Raw genomic sequence first — 19,402 nt, 5'->3', positions numbered from 1 at the left:
CTCCCACCTCCCTCTCTCACCTTCGCCTCCTACATCTCACCTCACCTCCGCCTCTACCTCCATCTCCCACCTCCGCATCCCGCCTCCTCCTCCGCCTCCGTTTTTCCATCGATAAGCTCCCCTCCCTCTCCCACCTCGAAATGGTAAATACAATAAGCTCCCTCCCTCTTACACTTTCGCCTCAGTTTTTTCCCTCTACGCTTGCTGCTCTCGCTCCAGCGAACGTTCTGTCGGAGATCATCCGTCACTCCATCCCAATCAAGCACGCCTCTGCCAGGAATGAATACTTCAACGTGTATGAATGAATACTTCATTGTGTATGAATGAATACTTCAATGTGTATGAATGAATATTAGAGCACGTCTCTACCGGGTCAGATCCGTCACTGTCGATCGTATCAAAATAATTTTGTATATGTATATGCAATTAATCCCTTTCATGTTTATATTCTCCTTCCTCATGAAGTAGCGAGTTTTGCAAAGAACAAAGTTTTATTAATGGTGAATTAGGCCACTGCGTATTAAATAAATTACATAAAAACAAATTTTGAAAAAAAAATAGAGATATATGAATGAATACTTCAATGTGTATAAATGAATACTTAATATCTTAGGTATGAATATTTGCGTGACAAGATATTAATACTTGTGCAACGGACAACTCGAAAATATGTCATCATAGATCTCATTTGAAAGATAAAATTGTGTAGAAAACGTTCATGATTTTAGATTTGCAAAATTCTTCACAGATCATCAGAAATATTGGTTAGATTGAACGGAGAAAAAAAACTCACATCTAAAAACGTGTAAAAGATGGATGAGTGATGTGTCCAGTTTTTATATTTGCATTTACGCGACGAGAATTAATACTTTCTCGATAAGAGATGAATACTTGTGCAACGGACAACTCGAAAGTATGTCATCATGGATCTCATTTGAAAGATAAAATTGTGTAGAAAACGTTCGTGGTTTTAGATTTGCAAAATTCCTCACAGATCGTCAGAAATATTGGTTAGATTGAACGGAGAAAAAAAACCACCTCTAAAAACGTGTAAAAGATGGATGAGTGATGTGTCCAGTTTTTATATTTACACTTGCACGACGAAGATGAATACTTTCTCGATAATGATGAATACTTGTACAACGGGCAACTCGAAAGTATATCATTATGGATCTCATTTTAAAGATAAAACATTCATGGTTTTAGATTTGCAAAATTTCTCACTGATTGTCAAAAATATTGATTAGATTGAACGAAAAAAAAAATTCCACCTCTAAAAACGTGTCCAGTTTTTTTTTAAATACTTCATATATTAGGTATGAATACTTGATCTGTTATAGATGAATATTTGATGCATTATAGATGAATACTAGCGCGCGCCAATTGTAAAATCTTTCAAATATTATGTGGTCCCCAAATAATAAGTGATCCTCCTAAATAATTAGTTATTGAAGTAGTTAATGACTGAGAATGAAATAGGAGATTGTTACGGAAGGATAGCTAAGTGCTCCCTTTAAATTAAGGACATTTTGTGGAACTGCTAACTTTTATTTCTATATAAAAGGAAAATTTAAAGAGATATCAGCAAGCCTCAAGCGTTCAGCTTTTAGTAGAGTCGTTCTGGAAATACTTTCTTTCGGTACAGAATTTATCTTTTTCTCACTCGAGAAAGGACAAATCATGTACGACTTTTAAGAAAAAAAGTTTAATCAGATAGACAAATTTTGGTAGATGATAGTTAGTAGTTTAGTACTCTCTCGTGAACAAAATTAAAAGCATATAGAGCCATCATCCACTAAGAACTGAACCCACAACAAAATTTACTCAATGTTGATGTTCCCCACGTCATAGAATCAATTGAGCACTCACCAAGAATAGAAACCACAAGACAATCAAGTATCAGGAAATCATAGCAACATTACCAACAGGATACAAGCAATGTTCACACAAAAACGACAATGGAAAGCTAATTACAATTTCATTTCTTTTTTCATGCCCATGATTAAGGAGAAAAAATTGAAAAAAAAGGACCTGGGAAATCCACAAAACAAAGTTATGCTAAGATAAACACTACTCTGGTTAGCATCTTGAAACCTTCATATCATCAGTAAGTCTTTCTTTCTTTCTTGTTTAACTATACAAATTTTCTAGACCACAGTGGAATTCGTGGCTTCATCAGGTTGCCCAGTAGCTGCTAAGAAAATTGAATATATAAATTTGGATTAGTGGCATCTATTTCTTTTAGGAAAATATCTTGCCATCGGTGTTATTCTGTGCCCTTGTACCAGTACAGTGGCAGACATAATACAGAAAGCACAAAACTAACAGTACTGTCACGGCATTATCTCCCTAAAGTAGGTACCAAACACGGTAATGCATATGTTCTCCAGCCCTGACTAGGGTCAGGACTGATATAAGAAACCTGTACAGGCCTTTAACCCCATCAAATACCCTTTCTTCCTGATTTAATTTAGCTCTTTATATAATTTTTGTTTAGCTGACATTAATACTAAACTGGGTTTATCCATAACTTCAGCATAAATGACCAAAGAAATTTTATTAATGTTCACCTGACAAATGTAAAAGTCATGTACCTTTTTTTCTTTGGGAGCAGCATTTGCTTTGGGGGCAGCATTTGCAAATCAACTCTTTCAAGGGAGTTCGAGGGACTGGGATAAACTTCCCCAAAAATGCAAGGGGCCAACTGCTCAATAAGCAAATCAAAAAATGAAAACGTTATAGTCAAGAACAAGCGGCCAATCTTTTGGTCAAATATACAGGTCAGCCAAAAAAAATTAACATTCTCTGAATCAAATTAACAACAAAAGTTCTATAAATTTCTATATTTTATCTGCCAGAAGTAAATAGTCATAGTCAAATTATCAAAGAATCTGAGGTTTCCAGGGAAGCAAAATATTAAATCTGAAACATTCTTCAAGCATTAAACAATATGAATAGTGTGAAAATGGTAAAACTTAAATATTTTTACCTTACAAAAGCAATGCCAATAGAAACTAGCCAGAGCTGCCAGCTAAGCTTAACAGTTGAAGTGAATTTCCCAAGAAACTCAATAATCATGGCCTGTGACATTCCAAAATTTTAAAACAATTATGAAATAAAATTAAATCATCTCTTTTGAAAAAATGTTTTATGTAGTCACAGAACACATTGAAAAGGTGTTTTCTAAATAGTACCTGCAACACAACAGTTACGCCAATGATACCCATAAAGAGGTGGTTTTTTGTCACCCCTTCAAAAATATTCCATTCTTCTGGCTTCCTTGCATTGAACTCATTAAATACCTAATGCAAAACACAAACTTAAATTTCATCAAATATATATATTAAAAAACAAATGAAATGCCAATAATACTTCTTTTCCTGCACACACTTTCTACTTTCAATTTCAATTTCACCCGTCATGTGAACAGAGTGGATGGGAGGGTATCTGTGAGCAGCGGTAAGCATTGAAGGGGTTGGCGGTTTGTTCCCCTTCTTTTTTTATTTGGGTTTCATTTTTCTTTTTCTTAGTATGTTAAATGCTTAATGACACCATATAGGAAAACTGAAGAGGAATTGCTTTTGACAAAGTGCTAATTACAAGAGTAAATTTGTGTTAATTGAGGCTCAAACAAAAAATCAAAGAGAACATAAACATAATGAAAATCAAAGAGGATATAGTTACAAAAATTTCAAAATAGTTAAATAAAGGAGAAAATAAAAGAGACATGAGAAATTACTTGGCAGAGAACAAAAGTATTGAAAATAAAGGTGTTCTTTATTTTATTTGCTTTCGCCGCTGAATAGTTCTCCAGTTTAAGAAGACTTCTCCCATCGAAGTTAAGTGTCAAGAGAACTGCCACTTGATAGAAGGCCTTGTTTTTTAAAAAAATTAAATCATTAGTTTTTGTCCTGATTTATGTTCTTCTTTTATAAGTAATTACTTCAATTGAAGTTTTACCTGAATTAACAAATTCCTCCACATTATGTTTGTAATTAGTGGCTCACTGCAAAAAGGCTATGTTAGCTAAAAATGGAATGCAGTGGACCTACTGGTCCTTTTTCTTTAGAAAAAAGAAAAGAATAACATTACACCATTAAATCAAGGTTTCAAAAGGCAGAACATGACAAATTCTCTATAACATTTTCATAAAGACTAGGCAATTCCTTTTTTGAACTAGTTCATATAACTTTCTAAGAAAAATCCTCGAAATTTTGGTTCAAGATTTCTAAATGCTTAACAATTGAAATGCTATTGGCTATTATGTGAACAATTTTCAAAGGAGATGTACATAATAAATAGTAGCAGTTTATTCAGGGATAGTTGAAGATATAACCTGCGACCAACAGGTGACCTCTTCATGAGACTATCTGTTGGTGGTTCAGTTGCCAATGCAAGAGCACCAAGCGTGTCCATTATTAGATTCACCCATAGCAACTAGAAACGTTGAATCAACAAAATTCATAAATAAAACAAGAGAGATGTACAGTCCAAATATATATTCTTTATTGTAAGAGATCCTACATAGTTGCTGTTGTAAATTGCCACAAAAGTTGTTGAAATCAAGATATACACCAAGAGAGATGTACATTCCAACGAGGTTACAATGAAATATATATTCTTCGGTGGAGCAAACTCTATCCCCTTGATAAACTTTTGTCACTTATAGGTAATTTTTTCAATCCTAATGGAAATTAAAAGGTCCACCTTTGAAAACTCAAGAGACTGCTTTGTTAGCCCATGGGTCATAAAGTTACTAACCAAAGAACATTTGTAGTTCATAGCTCTAATGGACCCAGTCTAGAGCAAACTTTCACAAATGGCTTCTACATGGAGCTTAATTGGGGATAATCCTAATTTGATGATCCCCTTCCCATTGCATATCAAATATTTCTATGCTCTATTTTATAATATGATGACCTCATGCTTAGTTGGGCTTTATTCAAATTGTTCAAGTTTCTTTTTTTTTATTTTCATGGAAGTTACAATTTATTTACCTGGACAGCATTAAGAGGGACATTTCCAGAAGAAACAGCAGCAACCACATTAATAATAAGAGCCGCTACATTCACTGTCAGCTGAAATTGAATAAATTTCTGTATATTTGCATAAACTGACCGGCCCCACCTGACCACCTACAGAAACAGACCAAAACAATACAAATTTGTAAGTTGTACAAAAGACTATAGTATCAAGATACTTCAGAACCCTTATATTTGGCTCTGTATTATATTGCAGGTTTAAGGAGTATATTCCAACGCTTCAGTTAGCACTTAATACAAATTTCCCTAACTTTTTGAGTGTTATAGTACTATGATAAAAAAAAAGCCTTGGCATTATAATTTTTATTAAACAAATTCTGAAAATTAAAATAATAGCAAGAAATATAAAATAGAAGAGTGCAATAGTACCTTGACAACAGAAGAGAAATTGTCATCCAGAATAATGATGTCTGAGCTTTCTTTGGCCACCTCAGTTCCTTGAAGCCCCATAGCTAGACCAATATCTGCCTGAATAATTGACAGAAGAAATTGCATTTACTTGAAAGGATAAACTTAGTGAGCCTTCACAAATGTTCAAATATCAAGCAATGCAAGGCCTCAGAATATAAATGAAATAACTATTTAGTATATAAGTTTATTCCATCTGAGAAATCAAAGGGATTGAAAAGACAAAACCAACCTCATGCAAAGCAGGAGCATCATTGGTGCCATCTCCAGTGACAGCTACTACATGGCCTTTATTTTTCAATGCCTTTACAAGCTGCAACTTGTCATTTGGAGAAGACCTTGCCATCACCTAACCATTTTACAGACCAACTTAATACTTAGGTTTCTCAACAGTTACATGCATAAACAAAAGACAGTTATTAAAAGAACACAACAACTTTTAAGATCTGTGACATTTTACAGAAACATAAAATCAAGTTAGATCAGATGCAATTCTTGAGCATTTCGAGAAATTCCAAAGGGTGGGTTTGTTCAAAGCAGGTCAGTTTTGATCAGACCATGATATGCTGACCCAGACTCAACCAGTCGTACTGCAGGTCAATTAAATCCAGGCTAGGACCCCATCTTGCCAGTCTTAGCAAATCAGGTCATTAAAACATCATACTCAGTAACATTTCTTCCCATTTACCACGAAATATGTCCCAAGTGCCCCCTTCTTTCTTGCCTATTTTTCTGTACTTGTGACATAAGAAAATATGGGTATTTTTTTGGTGCTTTTATAGAAATTAAGGGAGGAGGAATTTCCGTGATATTTATGCAAGTTCCAAAAGGGAAGTTATAAGACATTTAGATACATCTTTTTGCTGGAGTATATATGAACTTTTGATGTGTGATACTGCCACGCATGTTTTTTCTCTAATGAAAAGAAGGGAGAACTTAATAGATTAGTTACTACCATGTACCTTGATTTTCTCCACCATCCCCTCCTTATCATCCTCATTCAAGGCACGAAAAACTTTCCCCTCGATAATTACCTCATCCATTTTGTCATTTTCTGATAGTATACCACATTCTAAGGCAATGGCTTTGGCTGTTTGAAGGTTGTCTCCTGTGACCATGCGTACCTACAAATCAAACACAACATAAGAAAAATGACTTTGCACTTCTCAAGTCAGAGAAAGAACATACAAACAGACCCAAAATAAGGACAGCCTTATTTTTGAGGGAGGGGGGCAGTTTACCTTTACTCCTGCATTAGTGCACAAAAGAACAGCATCTTTCACACCAGGACGACATGGATCCTACAAAAGTTGCACAGATGTGTTTCAAAAACTGTCATCACAAATCGAGATAGTAGTTATTAAGTCATTGGATTAAATTTCAATTCTGTATGTTGTTTTCTTATAGGATATCTTATTCAAAATAATTATCACACCAATAAAATACCCTGCAATTATAAGAAAACCATTTCCCATGTGCACAACTGTATTATGTATCCAAAAAATAATTAAAATTACTTTCAAGTAACACTCCCGTACGCAGAAGTTGATAGAATTTTTCCATAAATCAAATCTCAAATCTCCAAACCCCCTAAGAAGAATGAATTGTAACTACGAAAAACATTCACTTTAGCTAACAGTACAGATTTTAGTTTGAAGTATCATTTGGGAAAAATTTGAGCAATACCTCAAGACTTTCTAGTCAATTTAAAAGCAAAAGAGAGAAATTGACAATTTTAAAAAAAAATCATAAATGGGACTAAACCTTTACCTTCATACCCACAATAGCAAGAAGAATTAGGTCATCCTCAGGTAAAGACCAAGTGACCCTTTGTTCTTCATTCGGGACCTTTTTTAAGTCAAAAGGCTTATATGCTAGAGCCACACATCTTAGACTCTTGGCGGCCATGGCTTCTATTTGCTTCTGAAATTTCTCAACCTAATAATAAAAAACTTTTATAAAAAAAAATAGAAACTTAAGGATTTAAAGATACTATTGTACTACTCAAGGTCTGGAAGTGTAGGATATTGTTCATTGCTGATTGTTTTTGCTTTTGGGATGTCATTATTGCTAATAGTGGTTGATTCTAGTATTTGTGGAGGTACTGGGGTTGAATTTGGACCCTAAATTAATTTTTGGCTAAGGAGAGAATGAATCAGAGAGCACGATATATGTGTGCCGGTGCACTGATCAGAGGTCCAGCATAGTATTTTCCATCATGCGTCAAGACAAACATCTGATAAATGGTATATCACACTAGCCAATACAGAACTATTTGATATTAACTTCCATTTTCCTGAACCAGTGTTGTTGGGTGTGAAAATACAGTACTTCTAATTGTTCCTTTTGTTTTGTTGGGTCAATTGCATTCATTAAGAGTTGTGTGATTGAACTTGAGTCTTGTCAGTAGGTTCCAAGTAAAAAAAATGAACAAGAGAAGATGGTCCATTTATACTATCCAGCAGTATTCACCAAAAACTTCTGGTACTGGTATGTGCATTTGAGTACCCAAGCTAACTGACGCTAAATTGCAAATGTTTTACAACCCTGTAAATGACTCTAGAGCAAGATGTTGAAAATAAACATTTTCCATCCTGACAGATATACTGACGGCCAGTGCAACTATACATGATAACTAGTCTAGGACAAGACCTACCTCATGAGGAGTCATGTCATGTTTGCTCCCACTTGCATCCATCCAACTGGTACAAAGATCCAGTACAATCTCAGCTGCTCCTTTCCAGTGCACATGTACATCCGAGCCATCCTAAATTATTAAGAGTTGACATGCAAGGAGGACAAGAAAACGTATACATAAGAATGCAAATGATGTACAAATTTGGTCTCTGCTGGTACTCACAGAATGTTCACAAGTTTCAGTTTGGTAACAATTGATCGTCAGTGTTTTCTATTATTTTCTTTGTTTTTAATATAATACTCAAATAAAACTAAAAGAAGTGCTAGTAGGTGGTTGACAGAATTGACTGATACAATAACTAAATGAGATTCAGCAGTACCAGACAGGACCAGATAAAAGCCTGCATATAGAGATCCCATGCCAGGAAAAAAGAGGGTTGTGAAAGGCGTGGCGAGCCAACGTAAAATGCAGGTGAGACTCCGGTTGGGTTCCATTTCTAGCCTACCCAAACTTGTTTGGGACTAAAGGCTTTGTTGTTGTTGTTGTATACAGATCCCATTGCCCTACCAAACCTAACCTGAATAGTTTCTGTAGACTGCCCTAATGTTTCTGTAATAGAGACTGCACATAACAATGCATCAGAGGCTTACCACATGAACAGCCACACCACCGCGCTTCTTTTCTGAGTTGAAAGGTGAGGCATGAACAATCACAGATTTCGATCTAACCTCCTTGAATTTCATTTTTAACTGCAATGTTTAGAATTTAAAATATTAAAACCTGTCAAAGTATAGTACAGAATTTAAAACTCTACACCACTATACCATCAATTTAAAACTCTACACCATTATAGAATATTTCTGCTATAAGTTTCACTCTGAAAGCTTCTGATCGAACTTGTACAATTGAAATTTAGGCAGTTGTAGAAAGAAAATTTTCACAAGAAATGTGCATATTAGGGGACAGAAATGTTATTGAAATCCTTATGCCTAAAGGATAAAATGACATTTTTAAAAAAAATACAAGAATGAATTATACCTCAACACCCCAGCCAAGTATGGCTTTCTCAGTAGGTGACCCAGTTATCTCAACAGCTGCATTCTGACAATAAGATTGCTGCTCAAGTTAAAAACTTAATCAAGGACAACAATTCCAACCTGATGACTTCAATAAATAAATAATATTATACATCACTATATATAAAAATAAATAAACATATCAAAGTAAAATGAAGCAAAGAAATTTAAGCGTTGGCTTCTAAAATTTGCCAAATCTAGTAAGTATGGAGGTAATTTGGTCATTTTTGCTTGACATATTCCAATGGTGGGGTCACATAACTCAAAATGGTCGCTGCTAATTACAAATATGAGAAACAGTGAATGCTGTTTGCAAATGGGATCAACGATTGGGTATAATTTGCAAAAATAAATATCGATGTACTTGACAAAATTAAATTTGTGAAGTCACTAGGTTTGGTGTAAATTCTAATCCGCCCATAAAAGAAGCGAAAATATAAGGAGGTGTAAAGAGTTACCTCAGGCTCATACACATTCCCAATAGTATTTTGTGCAATTCCTTCCAATATAAGTGAATTAACAGTAGGTGAAAGGGAACTGGCATTACTTGCCCCAGCTATATTCTTTCCACCGACATACGCTTCAACCACAGTCATCTGTAGATGGATATTTTATTTTAAATTGAGGGAAAAAATAACTCCAAAAGCAAACTTTTCACTAATACTTTAGGTTTTCTATTTATCAAATGGCTTTATGATTTACGCAAGAATTAAACAGAAAAGAGACCACACAAACCCAAAGAAAAAAGAAAAAACAAAAGGACCTTTTTGCAGGAAAATACAATGTACCCTTGGAAAAAAAAGGGCCATAGTTATGACATTTGCAAAAAAGACCCAAGTTTGAATTGCCAGCCAAAAAATATTCCAATGGATTTTTCTTGATTTATTTTTCTCAAACAAAATCATCCATCTATAAATGTAGCTTATTTCAACAGTCATTTTGTAACTTCATACAGAAATGAACATATGATAAGAAGAACAAACAAATGGGAAGAGAGAAATTTAACTTGGACTTGAAATCATTTATAGGGCCTGTATATAATGTTTACGTTGTTAAACAGTAAGGATCATTGATCAAAATAGAAACAATTATAAGGAGAAAAGACAATTTAGGGGAGAAAATCATTTTACCATGTGACGTCAAAATTGATGACACATGTTAGGATTACTGAACCAGGGAAAATTCGGTCAGTCTGCTAAGTCCCAGTTAATACTAGCATTAATTAAGGGTGATTTTGTAAATTCTTATAAACTTGTGCAAAAGATTTTGCACAAGTCCCGATATGAAAAATGAATAAGCACTAACATAATATATGACTCGGAAGGAATAGAATGCAGTACAAAATCTAACTAAACAGTATAGAAATTACTCATCAGCCAAGGAATCTTGACTGAAACTTGGTATGCAATGCCTCACCTGATTCAATGTTAAAGTGCCAGTCTTATCACTACATATAGTTGTAGCTGACCCCATTGTTTCACATGCCGAAAGCCGCCTCACCTGAGAGAAATTGACAAATTTATTATGAAAGGAACTTCTCAAATATAAAAAACCAATGAGTTGGTATTTTCATGAAATATCATAACAAGTAAGATGAAGAAAAATGAAGTTTCAGAAGATCAAAGCATAGTGAGGACAAACTCACCAGAGCCTTATCTAACATCATCTTGCGCATTGAGTAAGCCAGACTACAAGTACCCAAAAAGTTTCAAAAGAGTGTAAGTTCCAGAAAAATAAGACCAGGAAATATGGAGTCAATGTTTTATTCAACCCTTCGCTATGAATGACATTTCATATGAGCAGGTTGCTTGGTTCAATTTGCACATGTATATCCAATGAGAATTTTGACAGGAACTTTTCTGAAGAATGGCTCAACATGCAAGGAACTAAATGAACATTTCTTTTAAAAAAAAAGAGAGAAATGGAGACTTACGTTAGGGTCACAGCCAAGGGAAGGCCTTCAGGCACCGCAACAACAACAATAGTCACCTAGCATGTTATGATTTGATATTTAATATTTAAATTTAAAAGAAGACACCCTGGAGAAGCATCACTAAAATGTAAAGAACACATACCGCAACAGTAAAAATTTTGATGACACCATCAATAGCAGACTTCACACTTGTTTGTCCTTTTATGAATTGCACCACTCCATCAGCATTGGTTGTTTTTCCAGTAAAATATCTATAGAAAAATGGTCACAGAAGTACAGATTGAAACAGAAACTAAGAACGTCGAAGAACACTGAATCTTATAAGAATGTCTAATTTCAATTATAAGCCTAGAAAACAAAGTAACGAGTAAATAAATGTGATCAACTGCAGCTCCTGGGTTACCTTATTTTCTTCAAAAGATACCCAAAAATCTACTTTTCCTCACAAATTTTTTTTATATATCAATGAGGAAAGAGAGGGTAGTTTAGGCATTATAAACAAAATTCCAAAGGGAGAGTGGTAACAAGAATAGTTCTAATGCAATCTAAGGTTGCAGGAAGGCTTCACCTTTTTGTAAGGGTTCACTTGGCATATTGTTGCTTTTGGGGAAAATATATAGTTTATTATTTTAAAGAAAAGAATAAATGAAAGACAAAAATGGAAACATACCTTGCCAAAAGAACAACTAGGACTACACCGGCAACAGCCAGACCAACCATTCCGATCATAGTGGCAACACCATTCAGACGCACCTGCCACATACAAATCATATTTTTTCAGACCAATGAGCTATATAATACGCAGCCCACTATTGTACACTACAACCTCCTCTGGATATTGTTTATCTACACTTGGCCTAACTACCAGATCAATCAAGGATAAGAATACAGATTCTTATATAAGTATTAGCTCTGGTAACAGTACAACACAACTGTACTGACCCTCTGTTGGAGATGATTATTAATTCCGTAGTCACTTATTCAAGCTATTTTGAAATGGTGACTTCTGGACTGTACCATATTAAAAGCTGGCTAGCGGTACATACAGGCCACAAATAAATGAAGTAGAATACAGAACCTGCAGGGGTGTTTCTTCATTATTATCCTCTGATATGGTGGCCATGAGTAAGCCCCACTCAGTATTCATCCCAACAGCTGTTACCTGAAAAAGGTAACATAAACAAGAAATAAGTATATCTGGAAGCATTTGTAAACTATAACACAGGCATAACTACCACAAAATACTCCTCCCTAATTTTCCATTACACTCTCTCACCATTTCATTTTTGGAGAGGGCATCTAACATATTTTCTCATAAATAAAGCTAATTCTGATATAGCGTGAAAGCAAGAAGCAAGTAATTTTAATGTGATTAAAACTAAAGCATTTATGTTGCAAACAGTTTCATAGCAAAAGAAATAAAAAAACATGCAAACAAAATAAAGTTTGTTGTTATAAATAAGCTACAACAGCTCAGTGAAACAACATACCAACATAATACCATAACCATCAGCAACTTTACAACCCGACATCAAAAATGGTGACTTCGGATCTTTATGAACCTGCATTGAATTATCACCTTGTTACTAATAATCAATGCTATCATGATTGATGGAAAAAAGATAGCTCCCATTAGCTATGCAATTTGCCTCGTCTAAACCCCCAAAATATGCAATTAAAGACCAAAGAAGCTATGAAATAATGGGAAAGAATTTTTCATTTCTGTTGATATTACAATTTTGCTCTCTCCTGTCATGCTAGATTCGTCAATGGCAAGTGATTGGCCACTAATTAACAAACCATCAGCAGGGACCTAAACAAAAATGTCCAATAAGCTGTGTCAGAAACCAAAATTAATATTAATTAATATTTACAGGTGATAGAAACTTTGTCTTACCTGATCACCAATTTTGAGAGGGACCACATCACCCACCACTAGATCAAATATTGATATGCTTATTCTTTTACCATTTCTGATAACCTAATATATGGAGAGAGAAAAAACACAAAGGATCAGAAGAGAGAGAATATTTCAGATTAACTAGCTTTAACCAATTGTCCATCTGTTCCCCTTAATTTATTTTTTAATTTTGTTTTATATTTTTTGATGAAAAAATTGCTGATGTTTTTTCACATAAATAACAAATTGTTAGCTAAAATACAAAAACAAAACCTCAATGCGGATGTTTTGCTTCTCCTCATTAAGGTGCCTGAACTGGAGGGATTGTTTGTAATCACTTATAGCTATGATAAAGCATAAAGAAAATAGTTAGTAATCAATAAATGAAACGAACCTCTAATTCGCAGATCATGAAGTACTAGAATAGAATTGAGTTAACTCATAATCAATAAAAACATTCTTTTCTGAAACAAACACGTCAAGACATAAAGCCATAGGTCACCACTAGTAAGTTCCAGTACATTCCTTGGTGGATGCATATTTCTTGCTAAGTAGATAACTAAATACAATAGGAGTGTCATACCAGTCACAACAATGACAAGACAAACAGCAAAAGCAATGCTTCCCCCATCATACCACCCCTCTTTGATGCCCTACATGAAATTAACATATTTACTTTCACAAACACAAATAAAAGAATAAGTTCACCCCTTAGAAAATGTTGCAAAGGGGCATAAATTTCGGTAATTTTTATGTATAAAAATGTTTTACCTCAGTCTTTATACCGAGTCCGAGAGATAGAGCAGCAGCCACCATAAGTATGATTAGTGTTAAGTCTTGACAAGCCTCCCACAGAAAACCCTTTTTATCACAGACAAGTAGAAGTTTGTCAAAACAGTACAAACAATAGATGTTAACATATATTTGATGTGTTGTTGGTGTACATGGACAGAAGTAGATTCATCAGGCATATGCTTAATTACCAACCTGAATGCACCAATTAGTTGCAACTCCAACAAGAGTCAATCTGACAAACAGTCAGAAAAAGAAAGAAGCAGCGCCATGCTTCATTTACACCACTAATAAAAATACATGCCCGACAAATTTTGGTAATTTTATCTTGCATATATTAGTCAAGAGTTGCAACAAGATTTGGTTAAACATACAGTTTGGAGATGACAAAGGATGAAAACGGCCCATTTGCTCTATTAAAACAATATATGACAACAATACATAGAGTGGGGTATGAGAAGTAGATGTTGTTGAATCAATTGGAAACTCCAACAAGTCATCAAACAAATGGAATAGGCATGACCATGATTGATGTACATTAATCTACCATTAACAGAAACTAAAAGTTGATAAAAAGGAAGAAAGAAACAGACCCAAAAGCTCTTTCCTTTCTTGAGAGGATATGTATTTGATCCAAATGCATTACGCCTACTAATTATCTCAGCATCATCTTCAGTGATGCCCCCATCTATGTTTGTTTTTAGAAACTTAGCAACACCATTCACCTAAAAAAAATATTTGGACATCTTCAGTAAAGGGCTTCTGATGTACGAAAAAATCATAAATACAGTCGTATACTCCTAAAGGCATAATATATATTACACAGAACACCGTCGTTCTTCCAAAAAAAGTAACCACACCTTATTCAATAAAAGATGGTACAAAAATAGTCGAGCTTTCGTTTAGGAAAAATTAAGGATCAAAGGTGAAAAAGACATTTCTAATGTTTTGCAGAGGCACATAAGGTTAGACAATGCTATACTATTATTTTTTGTAGGATCGGATGTGATATTTTGAGGTTCTGCTGGGTTAAATTGTAAAAATGGAACTCCTTCCTAAATGCTGTGAAATTATACTTGCCCCTCCATAGTCTTGCAAAGCAGAATAATTATGATCTCTTGTCATGTCCGTCAGCTCTTTTACTCCAATTCGATAACCGCATGGCAGAACCTCTTCATAGAATAAAGAACCACAATAAGAATAACAAATTAAAAGAATAGTATGTATTTGAACTTCACCATATATTATTGAAATGGTCCTTTTCAATGATGAATTTCATATTTGGTATCTATGTCATTTCAAATAAGTTGGTAACACTAATATTATTTGTTATTTTTCATATTACATCTTTATTAAAGTGAGTTCATATACATCCCTACAAAACATCATATATATGCTTACATCTGAAAACCAAAAATATTATATATGCACTTATTACCAATGCCATTGTATTTTATTTACTTCAAAAGTACCCTGATTGCCTTTTATCTTCTATATTTAATATAAAGGCATGTTATGAGAAAACGATTCATCTGACTTGTGTCCAAGTAAATGGGAAAGATGGAAACACAGAATGTCAAGATACTTTCAATGTCCTTTAGAAATATGCACATAGTGTTTCCCGTATTGGAGGGATATACATGCTACTTTGCACCTTTGGATAGGAACATAAGAAATTGCTGCTTTGGTTGATTTTTTTTTTCATTGGTTAAGGGTAGTACCTGGTAATTCTGTTGTTTGAAAAGGTCTTTCCCCTGCTTGTTTGAAAAGTAATGCAGCCTAGTAATGAAAATACAATTTCATGAGGAATATCCCTGGTCCCTTTTTCAACATGAAAACAATTACATGTCCTAAATTCACATACACGTATAACTTGGGCATGAGCACGAAGTTTCCTCCTGATTCTCTCTTTTTCTTCCTCCTGTTTCAAATCCAGTGTATATCTAAACCTCCTTGAGGCATTAAGAACTAGCACCGCTTGCTGAAAAGAAAAAAAAAATGTTTCAAAAGTACATTAGCGTAATAACAGTGAGCTAAAAATATGCAATCAGCAAATTCAGATTGTACACTGTATGCACTCAAAAAAAATATGAAGAAAAGAAAAAACCAATGCATATTGAAATGTTGTCGAGATACCATAAGAAATCAAAAGTTGTTTGTCATTTTAGTAATTTTCACACTACATACAAAGTTGCCAATGTTGGGAGCTCTCTTAATTAAGAAAATGAGAGAAAATTCATGCAATTTCTAAAACTAACAAAACATTCAATCTCGTTAAAATGTTTGGATTCTGTATCATTAATCATAGGCATCTCCATGTCCAAATTCTTCTAGATTATATAACATAATATCAGATAATTCGCACAGCTAAAATTTACAACATTACTTGAAAAAAAAAAAAAACATATCATCTAATATGCAACCCAGAGATATTGCACTTTTTTTCCAAATTAAAACTCGGATAACCTTATCTTGACCTAAAAATAAATAGTGAAGCTTGCCAAACATCATCAAATTTACATTACTCTAAAACAAACAGTGCATTCTCTTTTCAAAACATAAATGCGCTCTTTTTCTTTTTAAAAAAAAAAAAAAAAAAAAAAAAAGATAATAATAAAATGCGCTCTTAAAACAGTCAAGAGTCCACACCAGCATTTAAAATTCAAACCAAAATTCCCAAATAGTACCAAACGCATGCGCCTTTCAGTGAATATGCAAAAAAGACCTCCAGGTCCTCCAGAGAAATTTTCAAAAACAATGATGGTACATGAGCAAAATCTAAGAGAGAAATAACAGACTTACCCTCCATCGGCGAAGCCTTTCAATGGAAGCCCCCTTGGGAGGTATATCAAAGGTATCGTCCTCAGCTCGGGCGGTCTCTTGGATTGCTATCGTTTCGACGGACGCCTGTGAATCCTGCTTCCGCAGCGGCGATGCCTCCATTTTCTCCATTGTCGCAGGAGAGATGACACCCGCTTCGCCTGAATCTGCGCCGTCGAATTAACTTAGTAATGTAGAATGTAAAACAAAACAAAGACAAATGAAAAGGCAGAAAGCAGAGAGAGAGCACCAACTGGTTTGCTCAAGAGAGAGAAATGAGAATGCCGAAGGCGTGAGAAGGTGGCGTGGAATAATTTATAATTTTAACACTTTGGTACACTTTATCTTTTTCTTTTTTTTCCTATTTTAATAAATATAATTTTATTATTGCTATATTTATAGAATCATTCCATTACCTAAATTTTATTGCTAAATTTAAATTTGAGATACCTAGTATGTTTCTTTTTTATTTAAGTAAAATAGGGTATTTTTATCAACTATTGTATCAGTGTATAGAAAGAAATACTGTGCATTGAATACATAGATCTGTAGATCACAGAATTTGATACAATTTTATGGTAATTATTGAAAATTATCATTTTAGATGTATGCAATATGTTCAGAATTACACGGACGCCGTATCCGTTTAAGGCAAATAGGTTTCAAAACGAGTATATACGGGTACGCGTACGCCGTGTCCGTTTGATAGTTCTATGCCGTATTGTGCAACGCTCTTTTCCCGTCATACTAGACATTAGACGAATTCGTATCCTCTGAGATATCTCAAACTTTGCGTGACATTATGGAAAATCTCAACTGTTTAAATACGTTATACACGAATCTCAAAGTACACATAATACTGACCCCCTACATCACCCCCGAATAGGCACCGGACACGTCGGTCACGCAAAAGTTGAGATATCTCAGAGGATACGCACCCACATTAGACAACAGTCACAAGTTCTAACTGAAAATGCGCAAGAGAGAGAAGACACTTTGTTTTGAACTTAAGTTTCTCTGCGAAGTACTTCTTTATAAAAATCATGTAGCAGTTCAATTTGGAGGCATAGATGATCTAGCTACATGAACACACACAGATATTTCAACTCACGGTTTATAGAGGATCGTAACAGGAGGAAGGTGACAGTTCATTTTGCTTCCTTTTTTTTGCTTTTTCCTTTTTTAGTTTTCTTTTCTTTTACTTTTTTCCAAACCTAGAAGGATATTTGATATTTTCGTTGAATTTAATTATTAATTATATATAACTTTAATCATGAAGTTAAAATATTTTAATATTTCTCTGTGAGATATATCTAATTTCATGTATGAAATTGATCAAATTCTATGATAATTTATTAAAAATAAACTATATATTTTTTATCTTGCATATTATATAATAGTAGTTATGTCAATTAAAAATTTTACAATACATATTTTTATCCGAAATAAAGTCTAAAAAATAAACTTAATAAAAAAAAAGGAAGATGGAGATCCGTTATGGGACTTTGCTTCTTTCCTAAAAAATACTTGCCTTGCGTATGGCTCGTTGAAATTCGGTCCAACTTCCTTTCTCTTTATTCACTTTTTTATCTTTTCTAAAGGACAACTACGTCCCTTGTTGAGCTGCTTTGATTTTCTTTTTTAATATAACTAATTTTAAATATTTTAACATAACAAGGATCGTTTATTTGATTTTTATAAAAAACAGCTCCAAATTAATATGTGTTTGGAGACCAAATTTTACATTTTTTGAAATTTTTTTTACTATTTTTTTAGATATTTAGAAAATCACTTGATCTGAAAATTCTGGACCATCCAAAAACAGTGATTTTCAATAAATCTAAAAAAATAGTAAAAAAATTTCAAAAAATATAAAATTTGGTCTCCAAACACATATTAATATGGAGACCAAGATGAACGGTTCGGATCGATCGTTAGGATTTGAAAACTCGAATATAGAGCCGTAGCACGGTGCCAAATAGTAATATGCATAGTACCATAAACTCACTCTTTGTTTATTGTTACTTGTTGATTTTTTTTTTTAAATATTTTAACATAACAAGCATCGTTTATTTGATTTTTATAAAAAACAGCTCCACCGATCAAATTCCATAATAACATAACAAGCTCTATGATAATTTATTTTTTATCTTTTATAAAAAAAACAGCTCCATTAATTTTTACTTGTGGAGACATAAACATGTTTGATTTATATGGTCATATTGTATAGATGAGTGATAAAATGGCTCAACCGATCTAGCAGATCGATGGAGCAAACATGTTTGTGTCTCCACCGACCACTGATCCTGCGTACCGGTGGAGTTGTGTTTTGTAGAATCCAAATCAATGGTGTTTGTTTTATTAAAAATATTAAATTTGGTTCTATTTTTTTTTTTTTTTTAAATCTTACTTGTTAGTATTGGATGTGGAATTGTTAGTTGCATGTTATACAGATTTAAATATTTTTAATTATTTAAACCAAAAATTGTGACATAATCTTCAGCCAACTTATTGAATTTATTGTAAAATAAATTATGTCTTAAGTGTTATTTTAAAGTACAACTATATCTTGTTTGTCAGACAAACGGACCTAAGTGACTAAAACATTGTTCTTCGTGCTAAAAATTACAGTTTAGAAATTCAGTATTCATACCATATGTATCAATTTTTATGTTTGTATGTATACATGTTATATCTTGTAATATAATCTTTATGCTTTAAAAAAAAAACATTCATACTAGACTCTGATTCTCATTTTATGCTTAAAAAAACTATTTATTGTCAGATGTAAAT

At 33.7% G+C, this 19,402-nt stretch overlaps 1 protein-coding gene across 3 annotated transcripts; it reads right to left on the bottom strand.

Moving 5' to 3' along the window:
- Window positions 1-1,897: 1,897 nt before the first annotated feature.
- On the bottom strand, window positions 1,898-16,914 carry LOC144557747 (calcium-transporting ATPase 5, plasma membrane-type-like). 3 transcript variants are annotated; one of them, XM_078306317.1, is made up of 34 exons: window positions 16,592-16,914; window positions 15,654-15,770; window positions 15,511-15,568; window positions 14,866-14,961; window positions 14,383-14,514; window positions 13,769-13,858; window positions 13,581-13,650; window positions 13,271-13,341; window positions 12,995-13,078; window positions 12,833-12,910; window positions 12,588-12,659; window positions 12,176-12,259; window positions 11,768-11,850; window positions 11,240-11,348; window positions 11,098-11,153; window positions 10,810-10,852; window positions 10,581-10,664; window positions 9,623-9,760; window positions 9,127-9,189; window positions 8,739-8,837; window positions 8,107-8,217; window positions 7,221-7,388; window positions 6,692-6,751; window positions 6,413-6,574; window positions 5,683-5,799; window positions 5,412-5,510; window positions 4,998-5,135; window positions 4,337-4,437; window positions 3,961-4,006; window positions 3,740-3,874; window positions 3,195-3,302; window positions 2,990-3,081; window positions 2,595-2,704; window positions 1,898-2,194 (listed from the first exon to the last, which is right to left on the bottom strand). In XM_078306317.1, exons 4-34 carry the CDS (start codon window positions 14,875-14,877, stop codon window positions 2,148-2,150), a joined length of 2,862 nt encoding a protein of 953 aa, XP_078162443.1. In that variant the 5' UTR covers window positions 14,878-14,961; window positions 15,511-15,568; window positions 15,654-15,770; window positions 16,592-16,914; the 3' UTR covers window positions 1,898-2,147. The 3 variants fall into 3 exon arrangements, with proteins under 3 accessions (XP_078162443.1, XP_078162444.1, XP_078162445.1); XM_078306318.1 differs by having other exon boundaries at window positions 1,898-2,191; XM_078306319.1 differs by having other exon boundaries at window positions 14,870-14,961; window positions 16,592-16,884.
- Window positions 16,915-19,402: the final 2,488 nt, after the last annotated feature.

Source organism: Carex rostrata, chromosome 8, assembly GCF_964058835.1.
Source record: "Carex rostrata chromosome 8, lpCarRost1.2, whole genome shotgun sequence".
In the NCBI taxonomy this organism is placed as follows: domain Eukaryota; kingdom Viridiplantae; phylum Streptophyta; class Magnoliopsida; order Poales; family Cyperaceae; genus Carex; species Carex rostrata.
This window is presented reverse-complemented; position numbering and strand designations above follow the sequence as displayed.